Source organism: Equus asinus, chromosome 10 (genome assembly GCF_041296235.1).
Source record: "Equus asinus isolate D_3611 breed Donkey chromosome 10, EquAss-T2T_v2, whole genome shotgun sequence".
Classification (NCBI taxonomy): Eukaryota; Metazoa; Chordata; class Mammalia; order Perissodactyla; family Equidae; genus Equus; species Equus asinus.
In genome coordinates, this window is record NC_091799.1 from 76430659 (window position 1) to 76458366 (window position 27708).

At 40.6% G+C, this 27708-nt stretch overlaps 2 protein-coding genes across 10 annotated transcripts in view; one reads left to right on the forward strand and one right to left on the reverse strand.

Moving 5' to 3' along the window:
- Window positions 1-237: 237 nt before the first annotated feature.
- LOC139046426 (uncharacterized) lies at window positions 238-15853 on the reverse strand. Its single transcript, XM_070519709.1, has 5 exons — window positions 15459-15853; window positions 8168-8214; window positions 5852-5978; window positions 1329-1450; window positions 238-632 (listed from the first exon to the last, which is right to left on the reverse strand). The coding sequence occupies exons 1-5, from the start codon at window positions 15851-15853 to the stop codon at window positions 433-435; spliced, it is 891 nt and encodes a 296-aa protein (XP_070375810.1). The 3' UTR covers window positions 238-432.
- The window catches only part of PRKAA1 (protein kinase AMP-activated catalytic subunit alpha 1), a 32421-nt gene continuing 20342 nt past the window's right edge, over window positions 15630-27708 (forward strand). Inside the window, exons 1-3 of one of the 9 annotated variants that reach the window (XM_070519720.1) lie at window positions 15747-15978; window positions 17163-17295; window positions 17724-17814. Coding sequence is in view for 1 of the 9 variants with exons in the window: in XM_014831232.3 (XP_014686718.3) it covers window positions 15630-15978 (349 nt within the window). In the remaining 8 variants the exon portion in view is untranslated. Of the gene's footprint in view, window positions 15979-16078; window positions 16171-16492; window positions 16572-17162; window positions 17296-17723; window positions 17815-27708 lie in introns of those variants that run through there. The other 8 variants (XM_070519726.1, XM_070519724.1, XM_070519723.1 and 5 more) reach the window with 8 other exon arrangements.

Sequence of the window (27708 nt, forward strand, 5' to 3'; positions counted from 1 at the left end):
CAGGAAGCCTCAGAGGGAAGAACTGTCCAATTAGGGATGGCTCCAGGGAGAGAAACCTGGGGACGGAGCCCTGTGAGGTAGCGCAGCACGGCACAGTGCTTTTAGAGTTGCAAGAGACGGGAGATGGTGTAACACAACTCCTTTACTTTGGAGAGGAGAAAACTAAGGCACAGAGAGATGATTTGTTAAAGGTATACATTTCCTTTCTCTGGTAATAAAGAGTCTGACAACGGTGAGTGTTGTTGGAATGCATTCCTTTAATAAAGATAGTATACAATGTGAGAATACTTTTGCGGTAAATCTGCCTTCATTGAATAGAATCCTTACCCATCTACGGCCTGGGTGTGGAACCACAGTGCTAATCATACATCATGAAGGACAGAGGTCTAAGATACTATTCACACACAGAATTTTAGCATTGGATTAACTTGTTTAAAAGGTTAAGGCAAGGGGGCTGGCCCCGTGGCTGAGTAGTTGGGTTCTTGCGCTCCGCTGCAGGCGGCCCAGTGTTTCGTTGGTTCGAATCCTGGGCGTGGACATGGCACGGCTCATCGAACCACGGTGGGGTGGTGTCCCACATGCCACAACTAGAGGGACCCACGGCGAAGAATATACAACTGTGTACCTGGGGGCTTTGGGGAGAAAAAGGAAAAAAAAAAAAAAAAGGTTAAGGCAAGCCGTTTTCCAATCATCTGATCAGGGCAAATTTGTCCTTTCCTGATCCCTCCCCCACAAAAAGCCCTATGAGAGAATACATTATGGAGTGAAATCCTCAATGGTTTTACATTTGTGAACAGTTTAAAATTTTGAATAAGTTTCATATTCATCAAAGAGACAACTCTTAAAAGTTTCAGTAGATAAACTTGAGGCAGATTTAAAGACAGGATCACATTCTGCCTTCTGGTGTTTTTTAATGTCTTAAGTTTAGACCAGTGCTAAAATCTGTGTAGATGCAAGCATAGACAGGCAGTTAGTCTTTGCAAAATAAGAAAGCTTCAGTTATTGGACTGCAACATGGTAATTCATTACATAAATACCAAAAATAACATGTAGAGAATAAAAACATCCAATAAAAATAGTTGGTATATTAGTCAGGGTTCATTGAGGAGACAGAAACCTCGCAGTAACTTGAACAGGAAAAGTTTAATGTAAGAGATTAGGGTAAAGAGGGATTGGCTAGTAAAAGTTAAAGAGAGTTCTAGAATATAAGAAGAGCAGAAATAAGGAGCAGCCGCTAACACTAGAGCTGAGATAGAGCACCCAAAGAGGCCTCCCCATGCCTGGAGCTGAGATCCAGATGCCAGGGAAGGTGCAGCAGCATAGCTCACTGAATGCTGGAGTGTCGTGCTTCTGGACTTGCTGGAAGGCCACCATAGGGATGCCAGTTGGGAAGACATTCATGGGGAGGTCCCTTGCCCAATAGCATTCTGCTGTGAAGCTGCCTGAAGGGCTATGGGGGAAGCATTTACTCATTAGTTGCCTCTGGCTGGTATACATGGCAGAAACCTGGCACAGGGGAAGCCACCCACACTGCAGCGGCCTGGCATTGGGAAAGACCCTCATACTGTAGGAGCTTGACCTTGGAGAAATCATAGGCCTCTTTCTGAAGTTTACCAAGAATCTTTTTTTTTTTTTTTTTGCTTGAGGAAGATTGTCCCTGAGCTAACATCTGTGCCAGTCTTCCTCTATTTTGAATGTGGGATGCCACCACAGCATGGCTCAGTGAGCGGTGCGTAAAGGCCATGCCCAGCATCCAAACCCATGAACCCCAGGCTGCCAAAGTGGAGCATGCAAAGTTAACCACTATGCCAGTGGTCCAGCCCCAAGAATCAATTTAATACAGCTTAGAGCTCTTTGTCAGATTCAACCTGAGTAAAATCTGTGCTGACCTGGCCAATATAAATGTCTGTAAAATATGCTAGACAAGCCTTGTCTAATAGAAATATAATGTGAGCCACAAGTGCAAACCACATATGTAGTTTTAAATTTTCTAGTAGCTATATTTAAAAAAAGTGAAGCTAATTTTAATAATATTTTATTTAAACAATATGTCCAATGTATTATCATTTACCATGCAATCAGTACAGAAATGATTGAGATATTTTACATTCTTTTTTCATAAGTCTTCAAAATACAGTGTGTATTTTACACTTTCAGAACATCTCAGTTCAGACTAGTCACATTTCAAATGCTCAGTAGCTACGTGTGACTGGTGGTTACCCTGTAGACAATAAAAAGTTTAATGTTTTGGGGATGAATGATCATTTGGTAAAGTTACCTTCATTAAAAATGTGGCTTCATTCACCATGTAAGGTAAAATCAAAACACGCAAAAATTATAGCTTTTAGGTCAGTTAATTTAAGCCCAGTTTTTTACCTGTAAAATAGTAGAAAAGTTGTACCTACCTCATAATGTTTGTTGTGAAGTGTTGCTATGAGAACAAAATGAGATGGTGCATGTAAGGTGTTCAGCATGCCTGGCACACGGTAAGAGTTTGAGAAATGTTTTTTTTTTTTTTTTTTTTTAAATATTGGCACCTAAGCTAACAAGTGTTGCCAGTCTTCTTTCTGTTTTTTTTTTTCTGCTTTTTCTCCCCAAATTCTGCCAGTACATAGTTGCGTATTTTAGTTGTGGGTCCTTCTAGTTGTGGCATGTGGGATGCCGCCTCAGTGTGGCCTGATGAGTGGTGCCATGTCCATGCCCAGGATCCGAACTGGTGAAACCCTGGGCTGCCAAAGCAGAGCATGCAAACTTTACCACTTGGCCACGGGGCTGGCCCCAGAGTTTGATAAATATTAGCAATCTTTATTATTTCTTTATAGGTATCATTCCCTGGATAATGGATATCACTGTGTTAATAGCAGGAAGACAAAACCCTATAAGACAATATGCATCTTGGTGAATTCACCACGGTCAATGGTCTGTGCTATATGTTACAGACTCTATAGCACTGTAGGCTCAGAAATTTGATTTGATTAGAGCAAATGAGGGTGGTTTCTCTCTCAAGTGAAGTTCATATTAACCAAGTCATCAAGATGGATGAATAGTCAATAAACTTATTTTTAAGAACATTCTATCTACAAATGTAAACTGAACACTGTCTATGTGCCAGGCACTGACCTAGGCATTGGGAATACATCAGTGAACCAAGAAGGGTTTGGAAAAGGGGAGAGTGGTCATGGATAAGCCGATATCATGTTTAAGACAAAATTACAGTCAACTCGTATTATCCAGGTAGGGGTGGGGTTAACCATTTGGAGATTATCTCTACTTGAGGCTCAGCAGCTACTTGGTGGGGATTAGGTTGAAAGGCAGAGGGAGCAGAGAAGGCATGGTCCTGAGATGCCTACTACGTGGGCTCAGGTTCAATCTCAAGGTCAGACTTTCTCCATCTACTCAACTTCACCACCACTCCATGCACTTCACCTGCCTCTGTGGTTAAACAGCAAACTAATTAATCCACCCATAGATAATAAGAATCATTTGAAAATAAGCTTGCCAGTTGATCCAAAATGTAACTGTCAAATAAGCAGAATGTTCCTGTTGGCCTGACAAATAACTTTCTCTAACTCTGAAAGAGTACTCTTATTTTTGAGTTCAACAGGAAGCACCTTTCTATAGATCACATGAACTAACCAAAAAGAAAGTGGGAAATCTTTGCTTTAACACAGAGCTAGTAGGCTAAATGGCGAGGTTTAAGATCAGACACAGTACCTTAGAACTAGCCACCCACAGCCTAGTTAATTACACCATAAGCTGACCTATGTGGGTATGGACCTGAAACTAGACCCAATTACTAGGGGAAAACATGGGGAAACATTGACCCAGTATTCTCAATTCTAAACATGGATCCTACACAAGCACTCTCACAAGGGCACAAAGTTACATGCCCAAGGGCATTTGTTGCATTATTTGTCATATAAAAAAATAGAAACAACTAAATCCCATAAGTAGAGGCTGAGTTAAATAAACTGCAATATGTCCTTAAATGGAATAGTAATAGAGCTGTTAAAAAGTTATAGTAGTCAAGATACTGTAGTATTGGTGTAAGAGTAGATATAAATCAATAGAACATAACAGATTCCAGAAACACATCCACAATTATATGGTAAATTGATTTTTAACAAAGGTCCCAAGATAAGTCAATGGAGAAAGAGGAGTCTTTTCAACAAATAGCCCTGGAACAACTGAACATCCATATACCAAAAAAGTTTCTAAATAAAAATATCTCAAAGCTTGTCTTGCACTATGAAGTCAAGATGCATCAAAAGCCTAAATGTAAAGCCTAAAATTATAAAATTCCATGAGAAAAACAGAAAATCTCTGTGACCCTGTGTTAGGCAAAGTTTTCTTAGATATGGCATAAAAAGCACAATCTATAAAAGAAATAATTGGTAAGCTGGATTTCATAAAAACTAAATAGGAAGCTGGCCCCACAGCCTAGTGGTTAAGATTGGTGCTCTCTGCAAACCTGGGTTTGGTTCCCAGGTGCGGACCTATACCACTCATTGGCAGCCATGCTGTGGTGGCAAACAACATACAAAACAGAGGAAGATGGCACAGATGTTAGCTCAGGGCCAATCTTCCTCAAGCAAAAAGAGGCAGATTGGCAACAGGTCTTGGCTCAGGGCAAATCTTCCTCAGAAAAAAAAGCAAACGAAAACTAAATATTTCTGTTATTCAAAAGACATAATTAAGGAAATAAAAAGACAAGACACAGGCTTGGAGAAAATATATGAAAACATATATGATAAATGACTTGTATTCAGAAGAACTTAATTAAAAAAACAATTGTCCAGTTTACTCTTTTCTTTTTTGCTTTGTGAGGAAGATTGGCCCTGAGCTAACATCTGTTGCCAGTCTTCCTCTTTTTGCTTGAGGAAGACTCTTCCTGAGCTAACATTTATGCCAATCTTCCTCTATTTTGGATGTGGTACACCACCACAGCATGGCTTGATGAGCGGTATGTAGGTCCGCACCCGGGATCGGAACCCGGGAACCCTGGGCCACCAAAGTGGAGCTCACAAACTTAACCACTATGCCACTGGGCTGGCCCCCAAATTGCCCAGTTTTTAAAATGGGCAAAAGATTTGAACAGATAGTTCACCAAAGAATAAATATGCATGGCAAACAAACACATGAAAAGATGCTCAACATCTTTAGTCATCAGGGAAAGGCACATTAAAACCACAATGACATAGCTGACAAAGCACTACACATCTGCTAGAGTAGCTAAAATAAAAAATAAATAAAAATTGGCAATACCAAGTGCTAATGAGGAACAACTGGAATGCTCATTCATTGGTGGTAGAAATGCAAAATGATACAGCCACCTTGGAAAACAATTTGGCTGTTTCTTATAAAGTTAAATACATACCTACTATAAAACTCCAGGATTTCACTCGAGTATTTATTCAAGTAATGAGAATGCAAAGACTTACATATGAATGTTTGTAACAGGCTATTCCTACTCCAAGAACCAGAAACAACCCAAACATCATAACTAGAGAATGGATAAATAAATTTTGGCATATTCATACAATGGAATACTATTAAGCAATAAAAAGCAATAAGCTACTGACACATGCAACAACATTCACATGGATGAATCTCAAAAGGGTTGTGCAAAGTGAAAGGAGCTGGATACAAAAGGCTATATACCGTGTAGTTTTCTGTATATGATATTCTGAAAAAGGCAAAATTATGTGGACAGAAATCAAAAGGGTGCAAGGGAATTTTTCGGGGTGATAGAGGTATTCTATATCTTGATTGTGGTAGTAGTTACACAGCTGTAAATATTTTTCAAAGCTCATTGAACTAGACACCTGAAAAAATGAATTTTGGGGCTGACCTGGTGGTGTAGTGGTTAAGTTCATGTGCTCCACTTTGGTGGCCCAGGGTTCGCCGGTTCGGATCCTGGGTGTGGACATACACACCACTCAGCAAGCCACGTTGAGTGTTTTTCATAAAACTACTAGCTGGATATGTCCCACCAAAACCAAGGATAAAAACAAAAACAAAAAATGGGAAACCATGATTACAGGAAACAATAAATCTAACTTAAAAGAGAGGTAAAGGGAATCTCCAGGACGGTGGCGAAGGCAGATTCTTGGGTGAAAACTCTGAAACGGTCTAGAAGGCAAATGACTCAAGCAGCTAAGAAAGCTCTACAAGAGTCGTGTTCAGGATCAAACTGATAATGCACATTACATGTTTCAGTGTCTTGAGAGATTTTAGACAATTGATGGAAGTTTAGGTTGAATCAATGATAAGTACATGGAAAACTAAGCAAACAAAAAATATAACAAAGTATTAACACTTTCTGCATATTATAAGCCTCATGCATTTCGATGTCTTGAGAGAACATTTTAGACAATTGGTAGAAAGTTTGGGTTTAATTTATGATAAGTACATAGAAATCTAAGCAAGTCAAAAACATGACAAAGTATTAATTCCAGAAAAAAGTCTTTTAGTAAAGGTTAATTATAATGTACGTGATCCAATAAGACACCTAGAAGATTCTCCAAGTTAAAATTTCAGACTCAAGTAATCTAGAACCATTTCAGTAAAAATAAAATATACCAGATGTAGAACAAATTCCTAACACAAAGAAAATTAAATTCCTCTATAAAGCCAACTTAATTTCTGAAATTAAAAGCTCTACATTTCACAATATACTTGAATTTAATTGGGTTTTACCCTATGGAAGAGAAATAATAAAGAATATGAGAATTAAATTAGTCATTTCATGTACTGGTTACATATGTAAGAATAATATTCCTTACTGAAAAAGACAAAAATCAGATCTTTAATCCTTTTCTTACTTATATAATTTATTAGTTATTGAGGAAACTACCAAAGCTACATAACAGCTCAGTTCTTCAGAGTATATCCTTTTGATACATTTAACATAACTTTTAACAAAGCTGTACCATCATAAGATTTTTCTTTTTTTTGAATAAAAATTTTATTATTTTTCCTTTTTCTCCTCAAAGCACCCCAGTACATAGTTGTATATTTTAGTTGTGGGTCCTTCTAGTTGTGGCACGTGGGATGCTGCCTCAGCATGGCTTGACAAGCAGTGCCATGTCGGCGCCCAGGATTCAAACTGGCGAAACCCTGGGCTGCCAAAGTGGAGCGCATGAACTTAACCACTCGGCCACGGGGCTGGCCCCAAGATTCTTTTAAAAAGTATAAAATATTTAAAAATATTGGAAGAAAATATTTTAGAATGGAGACTAATCTTCCTTAAATTTTTAAATGTTATATTTTCCTTGCTTCAAAAGCATTTAAGGGTGACAGAAGAGATTCAAATGAACATTAAATGGATATTGCTAAGGAAAAGAAGCCAGTGTGAAAGGACTACATGCTGCAGGATTCCAATTATATGACATTCTGAAAAAGGAAAATGAGAGAGTCATGAAAAAGAGGAGAAGGGTTGAATATGTGAAGCACAGGGGATTTTCTAGGGTGATAAAAATATTCTGTATGATACCGTAATAGTGGATACATGACATCGTACAGTGGTCAAAACCCACAGAACTTCACAGCACAGAGTGAACCTTAAGGCAGGCAAATTTTACAAAATCTTTTGGGAGTATGTGGTGTAAGGCCTAATATTAAGGCTCAACAGTATAGGTTGCTTTGACGTCTGATAAAGGGGGGCCTCAAATGGCCTAACTGTAAGTTCCCCTCCCCCTTCTTCTCCTATACATAAGTCCCTCCAGCCAAACAACCTTCCTTCCCAAAGGGCCAGGCACAGTTAGTGCTAATGCCTGAGTAGTGGGTTTCAGCTCCCCTCCAGTTTGTGGAATTCTTCAAAAAACTAATCACATTCTTCACAGGAACAAGTGGGCACCTCACCCTCTTGATACTACAAAGCCTGCCTTCCAAAGCCTCTGGTTGTTCACTTGTTCCTAAGTGCATCCCTCGTGTGGTCCTGAATAGTGTGTTGCACTCTTCCCCTAGGCTTGACTTTATGTGACCAAAAGACTGCTGTCAATATATCTGTCCTGTGTTGGGTGTTGTGTGTTTGGCCATCCCCATAACCCTGGGGAGGGAATTTCTCCCTCACCAACAAGGTGAGTAGGAGTGATTGTGACAACATAATCTATGTGTATGGTAGGAAACGGCCTCACTGAAGAGGGTAGAGGGAATAGGTACTTACCTGAGGAAATAGGGAGTCCAAGATTACCACTTGGAAATGAGTAGAGTCTGTAAGACAAAAGATAAAAGGAACTGCACACCAGTACTAGACGTAAGTTAATAAAATTGATATCCACAGGAGGAAGGTTAACAATCCTGATGCTTCCCTACATGTATACTCGAATTGAGCAATTAAGTAAATGGATGTTAGATAATGGAAGCTAGGTTTCTCACTGTCGGAGTGGGAGTTTACAGATAAGCAAAGGGAAGAGGCTAGAATGATGCATGAGGTAATAGATTAGAGTTGGTTGCATGGATCAGTATGAAGCCCTGTTTAGCTTAATATAGATGGGGTGGTTCCACATACAGAAATATTTAGAGATATGGGTATATTTATTAGTTAGTATACACACATATATTTCCTTGTTCTGTCAGCTGAGAGGGTCTAGAAGCAAAGACACTCTGAGAACCAAATCTTGGTTTCTAAGACCACTCTCCAATAAAACCAACCAGGACACCTTGGAGAAATGGCTGATCCTAGGACGGGGGCAGGAAGTATACAGGATGAGCCTGGAATATTTTGTAACACCAGAAAGTAAGGAAGTGCTACACAAACAAACAAACAATAAAAACTACATTGATGGACGTATGTCAAAGGGATACAGGAGCCAACTGAAAGAGCGCCCAATGACCAAAGTTGGAATGATTTAAGCAACAAAATGAAGGAGTACTGGATCATAACCCAGGGTATAAAGTAAATATTCATGAGTCCATACTGCTATAAATAAATGACTGACCAAATAAATAAATGGGAGAGGAAAGACAAATCTGTGAAGAATTCCAAATAATTAATATAGATAACCAACCCTAAAGGAGCGGGGAGCATAACTCCCCAATCCTTAAGGGTGGGCCATGTCTAGGCACTTCCTTCCAAAGACTACACTGCAGGAAGGAGGAAAAAAAGAGTCACTGTAAGGCAGAGAAACTTGACAAACACAACCTTAGCCAGGTAATCAGGGTCAACATCAACAGCGATAAATCAGGTGGATAATAAGAATCCTTGATATGAGGAGATTAAAATGGACCATTGTCTGCGTTCTTCCTGCCCAAATCCCATGACACACCAGTCTAGCCATGAGAAAACATAAATTCCAACAGAGGGCCATTCCACAAAATACCTGACCAATACACCTCCATCCTGTCAAGGTCCTCAAAAACAAGGAAAATCTGAGAAATTGTCACAGCCAAGAGGAGCTTAAGGAGACATGACAACTAAATGTAACGCGGTGTCCTGGATGGGACCCCAAGACAGAAAAATGACACTAGGGAAAAACTAAAGGAATTGAAATGAAGTATGGACTTTAGTTAATGACAACATATCAATATTGGTTCATTTTTTTCATTAATTGTAACGAATGTACCACATAATGTAAGGTGTTGATAATAGGGGAAACTGAGTGTGAGTATATGAGAACCCTGTACTATCTTCACACTTTTTTCTGTAAATCTAAAGCCGTTATAAAAAATAAAGTCTCCTAAAAAAGGCATCTGGGAAGTCTAGAGAGTAATAATACCCAGCAAAGTAAATAATGAATAAATGAGGAAATAAAGAACTCAGAGTACGGAAGATACGATAAATCCAGGGATGAGGTTAGAATACTAATGTGCACGCCTTTAGCAAGTATATCTTTGTTAGAGGTAGGCTGTAAAGTGGGGTCGGCTGAAGTAAGGACGCTTTGCATGTCTGTTTCTTAGAGCCTCCCTGAGTCCACTCCTGCACTGAGGACAGAGGACAGCAGCAGCAGACGAGAGGAGGCTCAGCTGGGCAGCTGCACAGGAGCCAGTCTACAAGGGATGCTACACATCCTGGGGGCCAAAGCATGCCTGGGATTTTTACTTACCGAGTTCTTCTCAGAAGGATGTGGCTTAAGAGAACTACTTTGATAAATCACCCGGGGTGGGATAAGACCTCCCCACTCCACAAAATGCACACTTCGATGGTGTGTTAACTGCTGGCTAAGAAGTTAAGGTCTAGTAACCACAGGGTCTTTGTTCCCTGGGACACGGCTCCAACAGTCCTCTTTCTCTGCCTTTCCACTGAAATAAATGTTGAGCCGAGAATATTGTTTTGAAGGGGACCATATTACTAGTCTGAATGCAGAACCAAATTATTAGCCTATTCAAAGCGTCCATGTTTACCAGCCCCTTGTATTACCAAATTGAGTAAAAACAAGTTCTAACAGTGACTAGGAACAGGATAGTCCAATTACCTCTGTCTCTGATAGTCTCAAGTGATCCAAGGGTACAATTAGACTATCAGTCTATCCTTCAAGCATCTATCCAAGGATATTATTTCCCTTAACTGATTAGAATAGGGCAGCAAGGAGTTGAGAGCCACACTTTCTGGTGAACGAATATACTTTGTGCTGCTGATCACAGATTGATCCACATGCCTGATACTCAGCAAGTCACCTGAGAGGTGGGCGAGACTGACATTTTCTTGTCAACAGGAAGGAACCTAACCAGGACCAACCAACCACATCTACCAAGACATGGGTCAAGGGAGTCCTTGTGAACAGTGCTAAGACTTTCTCTAAAAAACAGTTCTGGGCCTATTTCTACAAGGGTAATTGAAGCTTAAAATTCATCATCATGAGGGGGTTGCAAACATTTTAACCTAAAAAGATTTCAAACCCGGAGTTAGGAATCATCCACCCTCGTTAAACAGGAGACAATTATCCACAAACTAATTTTAATCACTGTAACTTCCTGGGGAGCTTCTAATATAATTTTTTTTTCTGATATAAACTGACTGCCTTTCTTTCTCTTCCATAGGCTTACACTGCTCCCGGATCTTCTTTTATCCAAACTCTCTCAGTAAGTTTTCGGTTCTTGGATCCCTTGACTCTACAAACTGAGGAGATCTCATCCATACTCACTGCCCTGCTTCATCTGCCATTTGTTTGTGATGACACCCAATTTGTACCTCTAGACTGACCTTTCTTTGGAGTAATAGACCCATATTGCCAGTCTATCCTGGGTCTCTTTACCTGAATGTCTCTTAGATGCCTTAATGTTACAAACAGAATTCACTATTTCTATGAATCTCCATTCCCCATCCCCCAATAATCACTCCAGAAACTTGGGAGGTAATCAAGATTCCTTCCTTTTCCTCTCTGTCTACACCAATCTCTATACCTCACTAATTCCACTTCTAAATAGGTCTTGAGTTTTCCCTTTGCATGCATGGTGCCCGTCTCATCATTTCTTCACAAGATGATTGCAAGCCTCCTGTTTCACCACTCAATCTATCCTCCACACTAAAGTCAGAGTGTAAAAAATTTTTCTAACAGTTAATTTTTTCAACTCTGTAATAAATGCATAAGGTTCAAAACCAAGAAGTTACAAAAGGATACCCAGGGGAAAGTCTCTCCCTTGCACCTGACTCTGAGTCACCCAGTTGCCCTCCCCAAAGGCACCCATAGGTATCAATTTCCTTGGTAAAGAATGTATTTGTAAAATGCATCTACTTCACACCCTCCCATGGAGGATCTCTATAAGATAATATGTCCAAATTGAGAAGCACATGTGAGTCCTTCCAGGATTTAGTCCTGTTTACCTCTCGTTTCTTCTAACAAGTCCCTCTGTGCAATCAGATTTCAACCCCTGTAACCACTTGCTTTTCCCTAAAAAGCTAAAGCTGTGATTCTGCATATGCTCATCCCTCACCCGGGCAGAGCATTTGGGATGCTTTCCCCAAATTCCTCCATCCCCCAAGCCACCTTTTTCTTTGAGTAGAAAACACCATCTCTTAATACTCCTTTAAATATATTCAAGTTCAAGTCTTTGTGGACCCCCACAGATAAAGATTATATCCTCCTCTCATGATGCCCTTTTAGGACCATATATATGTTTTTATTATAGCACCTATCACATTACTTTACCACTCAAAGGCAGATACCGTGTTCTTTTGTTCTTTGAGTCCTCAGAGTCCTGCAAACTGCCTAATACCTACCTGGTTGTTGTTTAATAAATATTGAATATTAGTTACAATGTAACTACAACTAAGCTAAGGAAATATTAGGCTGCATTTATAGCACCATAGTACTTCAGGTGTTTAGTTCTGACCACCATATTTAGAGATAGACAATAAGGAAGTGTAATATCCACCTGACAGTGGAGGGTCTACCAACACTATGACGGCCTCAAGAAGAAAAGACTAAGAGCACCCCACTCCCTTAGAATTTCTGAAGGGCTACAGAGGAAGCCCCTCACAACTAACTACTGAGCTCGTCCAGGAGACTGGAGGTTATCCACCACCATGTTGGGTCATCCTGGTATGTCTACATCAGTGCTGAGGTTTACTGTAATGTATTTGTACTAATAAAAGCTGAAGTACTGAAGTTGGAAAAGAATTTGCTTTTAGAGGCTGGCCCAGTGGCGCAGCAGTTAAGTTCGCACGTTCCGCTTCTCAGTGGTGTGGGGTTCGCTGGTTCGGATCCTGGGTGCGGACATGGCACCGCTTGGCACGCCATGCTGTGGTGGGCGTCCCACATATAAAGTAGAGGAAGATGGGCACGGATGGTAGCTCAGGGCCAGACTTCCTCAGCAGAAAGAGGAGGACTGGCAGTAGTTAGCTCAGGGCTAATCTTGCTCAAAAAACAAAAAGAATTTACTTTTAGCCCCTCTCTCAAACTAGAGTGGATTCAAGGTTACTTCTGTAAAGTCACTCCTGCTTACTTATATTCCAATATACTTTGCTAAGATAGCGGTAGAGTTACAACTGAAGGGACCAGAAACTGGGTGTAAGCCACAGTTTACCTATCTTCACTTCTATACTGGAAGAATGCCGGTGGGAAAAAATGTGAGAAAAACTTCTAAAAAGAAATGAAGGAAAGAGAAAAAGCAAAGGAATAAAGGAGGCTTACTATTCACTTTCTTAGACATTGTTAATTGAATTCACTTTTTAACTCAACTTAAGGAAAAAATAAAAGCTGCTAAAACAGAGACTATGGAAGATTGGATAAGAAAACCTCTAAGTTCCTATTCAATTCTTTGATCTATGATTCTAGGTTTTATTTCTGCAACAATGCTTTTGAGTGACTAGTGGCATTTAATGAATATTTATTAAGTAAAATTATAATCTAAAATAACACCAAAGCAGAAACAAACTGATGTTTCTGCTAAAAAATGTTCATATTACTTTTGTTTGTTTTTGTTTTTCTGAGGAAGATTAGCCCTGAGCTGACGTCTGCTGCCAATCCTCCTCTTTTTGCTGAGGAAGATTGGCGCTGAGCTAACATCCGTGCCCATCTTCCTCCACTTTATATGTGGGATGCCTGCCACAGCATGGCTTGCCAAGAGGTGCCATGTCCACACCGGGTATCCAAACTGGCGAACACCAGGCCGCTGAAGCAGAACATGTGAACTCAATCGCTGCGCCACCGCCCGGCCCCTATATTACTGTCTTAATTGGGTCTTCATAGTTTCATGAAGAGACTGGCGATGAGTTTGCAAAATTCAGCTTCAGTTTGCCCCCCTGTAAGATGCTCTGTGGTTTAACGGGCACCATATAGAGCTGAGGTACCTTGTGACTTTTTTCTTTTAGGTTAAAAGAAATAACAGAACCTTGCTAGGCTAAATTCTAGACATGATGCAAATTTAAAGTAATTTAAGATGCTATTTCTGGGGGCAAAAGTTAGGTTTTTTTTCCCTAACAGAATCCAGAGAGCTATTTCCGCTTTGTAGAGATCCAAAAAGCCTGAGCTGCAGAAACTCACAAGGCAAACAGGTAAAGGTGAAGAAACCAGGGAGCAAAAATTACAACAGCAACCACTGCCCGCCCCACACATATCTCAGTAATCAAAGATTTCTTAACTTTTTTGGCCCTTCAAAATATGTGCAGGGGCCGGCTCCGTGGCCGAGTGGTTAAGTTCGCATGCTCTGCTGCGGCGGCCCAGGGTTCGGATCCTGGGCGTGGACATGGCACTGCTCGTCAGGCCACGTTGAGGCGGGTCCCACATCCCACACCTAGAAGGACCTGCAACTAAGATACACAGCTATGTACCAGGGGGTTTGGGAAATAAAGCAGAAAAGAAAAAATATGTGCAGTCCATAATACAGTAGGAGCTGATCCAAGGCTTGTGGTAACTGTTCTCTGCTTATTTGATGGAAGTGTAAGCTCAAAAGCTTTTTCTTCCTCTCCAGTATCTCACTTGGAGCAAAGCAGTGCTTAATGCATGTTATTTTGATTTCGTAAATAGAAAGTCTATAAAAGTCAGGAGAGTTGGGTAACTTTCGTTGGGAAGAAAAACGCCATTTTTTTTTTTTTAATGTTATGATAGATTACAACCTTGCGAGATTTGTTGTACATTTTTGTTAGTCATGTTGTGGGTACACCACTTCCCCCTTTGTGCCCTCCCCCCACCCCCCTTTTCCCTGGTAACCACCGATCAGATCTCCTTATCAATACACTAACTTCCACCTATGAGTGGAGTCATATAGAGATCGTCTTTCTCTGACTGAAACGCCAACATTTTTAGTCTTTTTTAAAAATATTATTTTCATGAAGAGTCCAACTCTTTGTCCATTAACACTGGCCCAAATGCTATGACACTGCAAAACTGAAACCATATAAACTGGTTTTTTGGACACTTGATTTTGCCCATGTTAGAGGAATATAATTGAGTAACAAACTCACTTAAAAATTCGATTACAAATAAGCATACTTTCTCACCTCCCCTGTGATATGACATGATCCCATTTCTATAGATAAGACTAAATCTTACTCGTTGTAAGTAAAATAAATATTTGTCGATTGATTTGGTTGACGCAACCGTAAGCCTCGTCTTCAGCTCAAAGTCTACATTTTACTGATAATCTAAAAATATTAATTCCTATACATCAAAATGTCTAGATAACATCCCACTTCCCGAACACACATACATTCACAGATATGCCCAACCTGCTCCTTCCAACAGAGCTTGCTTCGGGGACGAAATTTCACAGGAGTATCTAGCGCGAGGAGAGACCGACGACGCCACTTGAGCTGCGGAGGTGCCCAACAGCAACTCACTGGCTCAAAGTAAAAAAAGAGCGGCGAGGCCGGGGGGTGGGGGAGGAAGGGAGAACTCCATCAAAGATCCAAGTGACAACTCCCAACGGCTTCTAGATTCCATCCGAACAGGAAAAATGAAAAGGTTAGAAACGGTGGCAGGGCGTTGTCCCCTGCCATGTTTCAATTCACGCTGTACTAGGAACAAGCCACACATCTGTCCTACCCAAGGGGGCTTCTACAGTGCCCGTCTCCCCACCTTGGAATCACAGGGAGAGCAGTCTCCTCGACCCAGGAGGAATAACCCAGGGAGACTACCGCGGGCAGAGACTCAGCCAGAGAGGACAGGAACCAAGGGGCTGCCGCCCTCCTCTGCAAGCCAGGAAGCCCCCTCCCGCCCGCAGGTGGGCGGGCGCCCGGGGCCGAAAGGATGCAGGGCGAGGAAGAGGGTACCGGCGCCCCTCCCAGCGACCCCGCCCCGCCCCGCCAGGGGGAGCGTCTGCGCCCGACGGCCAGCGGCGGGGACCGGGCGGGCGGCGCCGGGTGGCGTCTCGGCGGCGCGGCTCCCCTCCCGCGTCCCCACCCCCTCCCTCGCCGGCCGCCCGCCCCCGGCGCGGCCCTGCCCGCCCCCTCCGCCCCCTCCCGCGGCGCCATGCGCAGACTCAGTTCCTGGAGAAAGATGGCGACAGCCGAGAAGCAGAAACACGACGGGCGGGTGAAGATCGGCCACTACATCCTGGGGGACACGCTAGGGGTCGGCACGTTCGGCAAAGTGAAGGGTGAGCACCCCCGGGGCAAGGCTTGGCCCCAGCCCGGGATCCGGGCGACTTCCGCCTCCCGCACCCCTGCATCCTCCCCCGCCCGCTGCGTGCCTCGTCCCCCGGGCTCGGCAGTCCGTGTCCTGGCTCCGGCAGGAGCGGAGCCCGAGGCCGCCGCGGGACTGCGGCGCGGCCCTCCCAGGCTGGGCGCGGGTGAGGGGGGCGTCGCCATGGCGACGGCGCCGCGGCCCGAGGGGCTCGTCGGGGCGCGGGGCGGGGATGCGGAGGTGCGAACTTTCCCAGGTGGGGCGGTCCGGGGCTCGCGGCGCGCTCCGAGCGCGGGGTGGGGGTGCCGGGCTCTGCCCGGAGCGGCGAGGGTGGCCTCCCTGCGCCCGGCCGTGAGCCCTCGGCCCGGGGCCAGCCCATCGCTGCTCGGCATTGTCCGTGTTTCCGTCCTCTGGAGGAGGCTGTCGACTTACCTGCCCCGGCCGACTCTCAAGTGTGAAATAATGTGTTCCCCCCCAAATTAGGCTGCTTTGGGAGTAGCTTGCAGAATTAAAAAAAAAAAAAGGCCATCTCGTCGGAAGGATCACTCATTGTTTTCGAAGCAGTTAGTGAGTATAAACCGGTCCTATATTTGCGGTGTAGGGTTTGTGTTCTGGATGCAGACTCCGGCCCTTCGGTGTTTCTGAATGATCAGTTTTGCAGTCTCTGTGCCAAACCTGGTAGGTGGTGCAGATATTGCCTCCAGATAGTATTTCTTCATTAATGCAGTCGTATTTTCACAGGATATTTACATTTTAATAAACAATTCAGTGCACATCATGTGAACTTTTTAATTTTTTTAAAGAAAAGCGTAGAATCTATTACCCTTGTGTTTCAACATAGTATTCTGGAAATAACGAACTTGGTCTCCAGTTCACCAATTCTGGCACAGAAAGTTTAATTGCAGATTTTGTGAGGCATACATATTTTTTTTCTTTAAAATATTTTACTGTTATTAGGGATATAGAAGAAGGAAGTATGGAACTGATCAAAATAACTTGCCCATTGGTTTTGGATGAATGATAGACTATGACTTGCATACGTTAAGCTCCTGGTAAATATTTGACTTTAAAGAAAAAAGAGTTTGTGAAAGTCTGTACGGTGAATTAACTGAACCTTGCTGTCCCAGAGCTAAATAAACATTTTCTGATTTTATCTAGGGATGGAAGAGGAGAACCCTTCCTTCTCTTGCCCTTTCTGAGTCATAGAACTGGAAAATTGCCGTATAGCCAGCCCACAGGCAAGCAACTGCCTAAACCTTCTTATGAAAATCAGCAAGGCCAACAATGTAAGGTCAGAAGCAAATGCCAGAATAGGATACTAATTAGAGCCATTAGGGTGGGTCTGTATTAGGCCAGTAAGATGTTTCTGTGCCCTTGAAGTTATTTATTTACTTTGGCTATGCTGTCTCTTGTTAGTGGTTACCAACTGCTTTTAGTTTACAAGTATTTGTAGGAAATGCTCATTAATGTGCCCCAAATAGTGATGACACTTTTGATGCCCTCACCCCGCCCAGAGTTCTGCCTGGATTAGGGAGCTCATCTTTCTCCTAATATAGACCTGAACAGAGTCAGCTCCCATATTCTTATTTACTAGATGGCTTTTGGCATGGCAGATAGGAAAGCAAGAGGAAATTTTTCATTTTCTGGATTTGATCTGTCTTGTGGCTGGGACGTGAATCCCTCTAGTGACTGCTGTTCCTTAACCTTCACTCCGCGCAGGTGACTCTTGAAGTACCACACACTGGCAAAGTCAGCAACCTCTCCAAATATAGAAAGGCCAATATTAGTCAAAGCATCACAGGTTTCATAGGTATGATTACGTTTGTTCATAAATACTTTAGTTGATGTTGGTCAGAATGCTCAACTAGTGCATTTTTTAAGTTGTTAAACAATTGGGATGCTTTTCCCCCCAAGTGATAGAAAATCCAGCTCAGCCTGTCAAGAACATCTCTGTGGTTCTCTCTCCAGAGCAAGGAAGCTCCAGCATATCTTCATGGATCTCATGGCTCATCCAGTCACTCTGGCCGGGGATGCCAGTTGGCTCAGACTTGTTCCTAAGTTGGCACTAGCAAGGGAGATGGCATTACCCTTGGAGGAATATGGCCCACTGTTGGATGTGTGTGTGTAGGGGGGGTGCATCTTCTTCTGAAGTGCTTGGATAGTGTAAGGAGATGGGGTAGCTACCTACACAGAAATGAGTATTAATTGTTAGGAGAGAGAAAGGGGGACATAGATGCTTGACAAGCAGGCAAAAATAGCTACTATAGTGGTAGCAGTAACTTACCCTAGCTTTAATTTGACGAGAATTCTTATGAATAATACGATTAGCCATATGTTTCAGTGGAGACAATTTAGAGGAGATAAAGCTTTTAAAATTATACACCTTGGTAAATTGAACAGAGAAAAGGAATCTAATAGAAGATGTGATGTTGATGATAGGCAGAAAAATTCCCAATATGATATTCCGGGCTTAGGGGAAATTTAATTTTGGGGGGGAGGGGAGTGTAAATTCATAGTAATTATTTTGTTTCCTTTTACAGGCTAGAAAAAAAAAATCCTTCGGTAGCTTAATTGTAACGTTTTGAGGGGAAAGTTTAAATAGACAACTAGGATTAGTTTGGGATTATGCTTGAATTATCTTTTATTATTTCCACGGTATTCCCTCCCCCCGCCCCCCCCGCCCCAGGTAGAACAGTTATAAAAGCATGGATGAATAAAGTCATGTCACTATTGCAGTAAATAAAAATGGCAGTTTTTGTTAGTTTTCCAAGAGAAGAGAAGAGTCTCTTTAGTGACATGGATGGTCTTTGGCAAATGAGTTGTTAACACATAAAACCTGTTTATTAAGTTGGTGAGTAGTTCTACATAAAATTGCAATTTCAGGTAAATAGGTGTCTGTTCTCTTTGTGAATGAATTATAATACAAGTTATTTAAACATTTCTTTAAGTTAGAAATCTGTATATGAGCTAGAGCTATATATAGCATGGGTGAATCTCAAGTATATAAGATTAGACCACAAAAGCAGAAGTAGAAGAATATGTACAGTCATGTTATTTATATAAATTTTAAAAACATGCAAAAACACTCATAACTTGCTGGTGGGAGTATAAATTGGTACCACCTCTATAGAGTGTGACAGCAATTCAACTTCTAGGAATTTATCCTGCAGATATACTCGTGTGTGAAATAATGAGTTACTCACTGTTGTATTGTTTGTAAATACAAAAGATTGGAAGTAATCTTTCTAATAGGTTAGTAGTTAAATTATGTTTTATCTATGCAGTGATATACTTTGTACACGTTAAGGAAAAAAAAGCAAGAGACTTTATATAATTTAGAGAACAATTTCCCAGGTGTATTTTTTTTTTTTAAGGAAGATTAGCCCTGAGCTAACATCTGCCACCAATCCTCCTCTTTTTCCTGAGGAAGACTGGCCCTGAGCTACTATACAATGTATATAGTATACCTACCATTTGTTTATAAAAGCGGGGGCAAGTATGTACCTAAGTGTAACTGCTTATGTATGTGCCGAGTGTCTAAAGGTACACATGAAACTGTGTTACATTAGTTGTTCAGGGGCGGGGGGAACTGGGTAGCAGGGGGAAATTTCACAGTATGTCCTTCTCTACTTTTGAATTGTGTAGTGTAGGTATTATGTATTCAAAAGAATATATAAAATTAAATTTGTAAAAATCAACATGAGAAACATTGTTACTGTACACATGGGAAAGACAAACACTGTATTCAACATAGTAGTTCCCTCTGGAGGGAGAGAAAGGGATCTGGGAGGAGTCACACAGGGCTCCAGTTGCGTCTGTAATGTTTTGTTGCTTAAGTTGGTGGTATAGGTGGGATCTGGGTATTTGATTTGCCTTTTGGGATGCCTGAAATGTTTTGTTAAGAAAAGGTACCTTTCTCAAATTTCCACTTATGGGTTTGAAAGCTCACCCTTTTCCAGAATTAATTTATTTACCTTCTACTTTTAGCAGTGGGATTTTTATTCTTTTAATTTTAGAGCGAGAACAAAATGGTTAGGTGATTAGAATATCTTCAGTAGATATTTCTGTCTTTGTGGCATCTCTTTCCTATTTAAAATTCTTTCTTTCAAAGTATGATCTTGTTTCACTTTGATTACGTATCTGATAAGAAGAGCATTTGTTGCAATGTTCTGCAGTTAGACAAAGTTCCCTTTAGAAAGCAGTGACAGTTTGTTAGCGAATATTTAGTTGACTAATCTGCTGTTCTAGTGAGACTGTGAATTCTGGTAACCTTTGCTGTGAGTGACTGCAGGTCTTCCCTGGCAGAAATATGTGTCTTCCGTTTCATTCAAAAGCAACATCTTGGCACTACTGTAAAACAGTGACAGTCTGAAAAGTAAAGTTTTGAGCTTTGGAAAAGGGGAGCAATTTCTTAGTAATGCATATTCCTGACAAAGTCCATTTACTACATTACAAAGTCCATTTACAGTCCGTTACTACAGTGATTTATTGACTATGGAGCAACAATTAATTTGGCTGCAACTGAGTTTAGTCAATGGAGAATCTTTAGCCCAGTGTTGAGAAGGCGGTTCAGGTTTTGATATTGTGCCGTTTTCCCCTCCTGCTGCACATTGATTTTGGGGTAGAGTGCATCGGTCAAAAGACTTGGAGTCAGAAGACCTGTCCCAACCTGATCGCTTAATAGCTTTGCTTCAGCAAATGGCACATTCTCTCAGAGCCTCATAATTACCTGCATCATAGGTTTATTGTGAGGATCGAATATGATAATGTGTTTCCTAAACTGTAAGACACTATATTTTCAACAGTATTATGCTACTGAAATTCTAATATTGATGTTGGTAATGGGGTTCAAGGAAAATATTTCTGTTCCTTTAAGGAAAACATTATCATATGATGGCCTTAAATTACCAAGATTTTGCTGGGAAGAAAGAGGGGGAAAAGCATTAGGGGGATACTGCCCACTCTGAGAAAATATTTTAGAGTCATCAGTGTTGGGACATTATTTGAAAAGCGTGGAGGGAAAAACCTGTGTCCAGTTAAGACTGGGAAATACTAGGTTAAACAGCGTTTAACAGGTTTCTTTACTATAGGGCTTTTCAGAGCCATTGCTGTGTTAACAGGCATAGTGAGTTTCCAAAAGGGAGAGTGTACATCCTTTCCCAGACTTCCTTGATTATGAAATCTTTTTCTGTGGAGAGTCTCCAGTCCTAGTTTTTTGTAGAGCATACTTTAGAAAATCTATTCTAATAATTTTAGTTTTGTGATTTTTCTAGCTCATAGAAAATTAGAATCCCCCAATTAGAACATTGAGAGGGGGCTATAAGAGCTGACTCTTGATAGACCTGAAGGATGCAACACAACTTCAAAAAACAGAAAACCACACGAGCTGGAACCTAGAACCTGGGAGCCCGGGAGCAAGAAGTGCTGTCGGGTGAAGTAACTCCCACTGTGTCACTGTGTGAGGGGAAGTAACTGATGCTCACACAGGGGGAACCTGTGCCTGGCTCCCAGTCATCACATAGAGTGTGTTCCGTTTAAGAATTCTTGGGCCTCTGTAGTACAGTTTAGAAAACCTGTTTTCAAAAAAGATTACTTTTGTTAACTTGTTCGTTTTAATGGAGAATATCATATTTTAGGAAAAATGTATTATGTCAATTTCCTAGGGCTGTAGCAACAAAGTACTGCAAACTGGGTGGCTTCCAACAACAGAAATCTATTCTCTCCGAGTTCTGGAGGCTGGAAGTCGGAAATCAAGGCTTAGTAGAGTCACACTCCCTCTGAAGGCTGTAGGCGAGGACCTGTCTTTGTGTCATCCAGCTTCTGGTGGCTCCAGGTGTTCCTTGGCTTGTGGTAGCAAAACTCCATTCTCTGCCTTTGTCTTCACGTGGCTGCCTTCAGAGTGTGTGTGTGTGTGTGTGTGTGTGTCCGTGTGTGTCCATGTCCATGTTCTCTCCTCTTCTTGTAAGGACACCAGTCATTAGAGAGCCCACCCTAAATCTAGGATGATTTCATCTTGACATGCTTAACCAATTACATCTGCAAAGACCCAACTTCCAAATAAGATCACATTCTGAGGTTCCGATGGACAGGAATTGGGGTGGGGGGTACTCTTCAAGCCAGTACGCTTGCCATTGTGGTTTATATGCTTCTAGTTTATGCTCTTCGTTTCTCCCTTGTATTACTTTAATTTTTGAGTAACTTTTAAATTGGTTTGACAGAATGAATAAAATGTCTTCTTGGTATCTTGTCTTAAAACATTGAAATTGGTCTGAGGCAGGTTTTTAGTTGACTGGATCCATTTTCTCCTATGGGAAAAAGGTCTGTAGCAGTGCTTGGCACAGAGTGGGTGCGGGTACTCAGTAACTATTTCTTAAATGAATGAGGGAATTTTTAGAATAATTCTTATTAGTGTGGGAGAATTCAGTCTATTATTTTTTTCAGACCACAAGACTATAAATTAAGGATTCCTCTGATATGTTCAACTTCTACTACTTATGGCTTTACATTTGTATTATTATACTATGTAACGTCCTCTTGAGGATTATCTTTTTTAAAAAATTATCGTATTTCACTTACCATTTTTGGAAAAAGCACACGTTTTTGAAGCAGACGGGTTCATGTTTTGGCTTTGCCAGTCACTAGCTGTGTAACTTGGGGCACGTTATTTCATCTTCCCATTCCTCCCTCCGTTACCTGTAAAGTGTTGCTAATAGCATGGTAAGAGTTAGAGTCAGTCTGTTTGTGTACAAACTGGGTGTGTCTCGAATATTAATTAGTAACTTGCATAGCTTAATTATGTGTTACAAATCAACTAGATTTACATTTTTAAAAGATAGTATTTGTTTAAAAACTCTGATTTAAACGCAAGTCAAATGAACCTGATTTTTCCCTCTGCATTCTTCTATGAGGGAACAAGTGTTCCCACGGTTTTTAGGTAGGAGATGAAATCACTGTCCAGGGCCAGCTGCTGTGTGGATATATGTGTAGCAGTAATATGTTGGAGATTAACCAAAGTCAAGAAATGAGTTGAACTTTGGAAACTAGAAATCTCAGGATTGGTGGCAATGGGAGTGGGGAGGGTGGAACAGGTTGGTGAAATCAAAGCTGTGAGGATGGGAGCCTGATGCATAGAGATCACAGCTGTTATTTATTCAGCACTTAGTATGTGCCTGGGTAAAGACATGTTACTGAATCTAAGTGGATAAGGGGGACAAATAAAAGAGCCGAGATAAAATTGGTTTTATAGGGATTAAACCAGAAAATTTAGGGCTGATTAGATAGGGATGGGGGATAGGTGTGGGAGTAATGGAAAATAACCCTAAATAGTAATAGCCAGCATTTATTTATCAAGCACTGACTGTGCCGGGCACCATAGAAAAGTGCTTTACAAATCTTCCCTTGTGTATTCCTTACAGTCACCTTATGGACTATGTGGTATTCTTATTTTTAGGTAAGTGACTAGACGGTTGAAGTAATTTCACTTGCCCAAGTCAAACGTTTGGTAAATACCTTCATGCAGGAACAAAACCCAGGTCTGTGTGACTACAAAGTCTGTGCTTTGTGCACAGGTTGCCTTCTCACGTGGAAGTGGAATTGGGTACTCAACCCACTCCTGAGAAAGGTGGACCTACTAACAGCCGTCGTTGTTTTTCCCTTCCCTTTGGAATTTTTTTAATGGAAAAGAATATAGAACAGTAAGTCAAATTTGAAAAAAAGTCACTGTAGAATAACTATTTTCATTTTAGTAAATTATCATTTTCATGTGAATATTTTTTGTGTAGCTGGAAAGTGTCAAACGCATATATAATTTTTGTTTGCTCTTTTCATGTTTATAAGAAGATTTTCTTTTTCTGTAGTCTTCCTATGAGAGTCTGTTATGTTGGAATAACAAGGTATTAAATTCTTCTCTGGAATGGGTCATTTAGGTTACTTGTTGTCTGTGCTCTTACGTAAGACACTGTAATAGACATATTTATGCACATTTCTTCATCTACTTGATTCCAAGTTAAATTCTGAGTAGGGAACTGCAGATTGTAAAAAAATGGAGTATCACTCTTAGTGCTATTCTAGGACGTTGACTCTTCTTTAATTCCCCTAAAATGTTCTCTTGGTTTACGCAGCCATGAATAGGGAACTAGTGTACTAATTTTCCATTCAAAAACCAAACTGATCATGTCCCCTGCCTGTTTCCATAGTTCCTAATGTCTCCATGTGTGTGTGTGTGTGTGTGAATTTGAGTGATTTTACAGTCGCTGTCATGACACCCTCTCCCTCCCTGCCTGTCTCAATTTTGGTTTGAATATTTATGCAATCATACTTTTGTGATTTCTTCTGTTGTTTCAAAAGAGAGGAAATTATGCCTCTATACTTTCTTCTAATTAATTTATAATTTGATGAAATGCTCAAGTACTAGAAAAAAGTCTTGAGCTACACCTTGATTGTTTGGTTATTGATTTCGTTCTTTATTCTGCATTTTTTGGCAGGGTTCTATTCATAGGCAGAATAATATTCTTCTCCCTGTTACTCATGAATTGAATTTTACTTGATTCCCTGTTCCTTGTCTATCACTTTCCCTCCAATTCTTGCCAATTTCTTCCTCATTTTTTGGTATGTGTTCCATAAAATTTCATCACATTTCTGCTGCAACTTACTGGTTTCTGAATGATTTTAATTGTTCTGTTGGAGTTGGTTATCTTGCAGTTGCACATTTGCTGGAAGGATTTACATTGTAGAGGTATTGTGAAGGTTAAGAAAGAATCTAGACAAAATGGAAGGTGAAATTAGGTGGTAAATTGTATTCTTGAAAAGGACTGAGAGTTAAGACTCCAACTTAAACACTTTTCTTTGAGTCTTATTTAACAAAGACTTTTTTCTCCCATCATGAAATACTGTATAACTTAACATTGGATTTAATATTATTAACTAAAATATTTAAACAAAGTAGCAAACGCTTAAAAAAAATTCAAACTAGTGAGGAACCACTTCATCCCTTGTTCTACCCTCTTGACTGCAGGGTGTGGGGTGGGGCAGAAGAGCTGGTCACTCATTGTCTTGGGTAGCCTGGTGGGGATAAAATGTTGAATTGTTGAAAACCTCTGGACCTGACGATCTGTAAGGAAGGTTCTGTTTAGTTCTAAAATGTTGTGCTTTTTATTGTTAAATAGTCAAGAGCACCTATTCAGTGAGCAGCAAGCAATGAGTCTTTTCTTTCTTTGAGAAAAATAATTTCACTATCTTAGAGCTCCCCTGCTTGAAGACCCGCAGTGCTTCTTGATCTTTGGGGGTCTTTAAAGGATGGTCAGCTCCATCGCAAATCCCAGATCAAGCAGGAAAGCCTATTTATATTTAGATTGGAATAATGAGAAAAATTCTTTGTTTAAAGTAATGTTTTAGATACAAGAAATTTAAAATATCAGTGTTGAGTTTTCAAATGGGAAATAGTAAAAAATATTGTATTCATCCACTAGGGCTGCCGTGCCAACAGATGGCAGACTGCATGGCTTTAACAACAGAAATGTGTTTCCTCATGGTCTGGAGGCCAAAGTCTGAGATCCAGGTTTCAGCAGGCTTGATCTCTTTGGAGGCCTCTCTCCCTCGCTTGCAGATGGCTGCCTTCTCCCTCTGTCCTCACATGGGCTCCTGTGTGTCCCCCTGCTATCTCTGTGTGTCCTCATTTCCTCTTACGGGGACCCCAGTCAGGTTGGATCAGGGCCCACCTGCACTGTCTCATTTTAGCTCTGTCACCCCTTTAAAGGCCTTGTGTCCAAATGCTCTCACATTCTGAGGTACAACAGGTTAGGGCTTCAAGGTGAATTTTGAAGGAGACACAATTCAGCCCATAACAAGTATAAATTACTAAGAAGGGATTTCTTGGTATCATTACACTTGATTTTTCAGCTGGTCGTTATCAAGATTGCCAGGGAAAGCTCTCTGATATTGGTCTTACAAACTATGTTCTAATTTAGAAGAGAAGGTTTTCTTCCTGAAAAGATAAAACCCTAAATCGCTTATTTAAAAATTAAAATATATATATATATTTTTGTAAAGTAATACATAGGTATGTTAAAAAAGAGTGTTAAGAGGTATATTCATAAAACAGAATTCCCTACTCCCCACTTTCAACTCTTAGCTGTTTCTTCTTATATTTGTTTCTGTGGTTTATTTTTTAAACCTCCACGTTTCTAATTGATGTATGCATGTGTACAGTCTATCTTGTAATTCTTGTTGACAGAGTGTTTTTGTTGACTCCCTGTTATGGTACATGAGGATTTTAGTTCTCTTGTACCTTTTCCTCTACACCCTTATTCTCCTAATATAACTATATCATACTTGAAAAGACTTCATCTTTGGCATTTTCATCATTGTGACTGTAAAAACTATTTGCTGAGCCAATACTATGGCTATATTTTCTTATAGAACTTTTCATTTTTCCTGTAGTTAGTAAATTACTTCATTTTTTCATTTGCTTAGTTTTATTTGAAACTAAGGGTAAATTTCCCACATCTTCAAATGCCTTTGTAAAATATCTCTCAATACAGTGTTCCATACTTTCAATCTGTAAGATAATTTGTCCTTTTTCGCCCCCTGGGAATAACTATCTTGGATCCTCTGTTGCATTTCTCTCTGGATTTGTTGCCTTCCAGGCCCCTACACATCTGTTACCTAGGACTTTGCTTCATTACCATATTGCAGATTCTCTTAGTTTTTCTCCTATGTTAAAGATCCCTCTTTTACTGGATAACATCTTTTTTGGTTTCCTTCCAGATTTGATGATTATATATTCTCCAGTAGATTCTTGAGAAAGGGTGAATAGAAGCTAAATTTTTGGAGACTTTGCCTCTATAAGAATGTCTAAATTCTTCTATCATCGTTGGTTATCTGGGCATAGTATTCAGAATTGAAAGATAATCACTTAAATTTGTTTTTCTAATTTTGAAAAATAGAAACTACATGCTCATGAACCAAAATGTAAAAGGTTCCAGGGGTTATGGATGGGGACATGCATCTGCAGTGTGAGGGAGTTGCTTGGGATGATGGAACTGTTTCATGGCTGATTATAGTGTTGGTTACACCAGTTTCTACATGTGTTAAAATTCGTAGACCTGAACACCAAAATAAAAAGCTTCAATTCGAATGTATGGTAGTTTTAAAAATGAAAAATAAGTTAAAAGAATTTACAAATAGACGACATAAAGAGATGGAAAGACATTCCATGCACATGGATTGGAAGAATAAACATAGTTAAAATGTCATACTACCTAAAGCAATCTACAGATTCAACACTATCCCAATCAGAATTCCAGTGTCATTCTTTACAGAAATTGAACAAAGAATCCTAAAATTCATATGGGGCAACAAAAGACCCTGAATTGCTAAAGCAATCCTGAGAAAGAACAACAAAGCTGGAGGCATCACAATCCCTGACTTCAAAACATACTACAAAGCCACAGTGATCTAAACAGCATGGTACTGGTACAAAAACAGATGCACAGATCAATGGAACAGAATTGAAAGCCCAGAGATAAAACCACACATCTATGGACAGCTAATCTTTGACAAAGGAGCTGAGGGCCTACAATGGAGAAAAGAAAGTCTCTTCAACAAATGGTGCTGGGAAAACTGGACAGCCACATGTAAAAGAATGAAAATCAACCATTCTTTTTCACCATTTACTAAAATAAACTCAAAATGGATCCAAGACCTA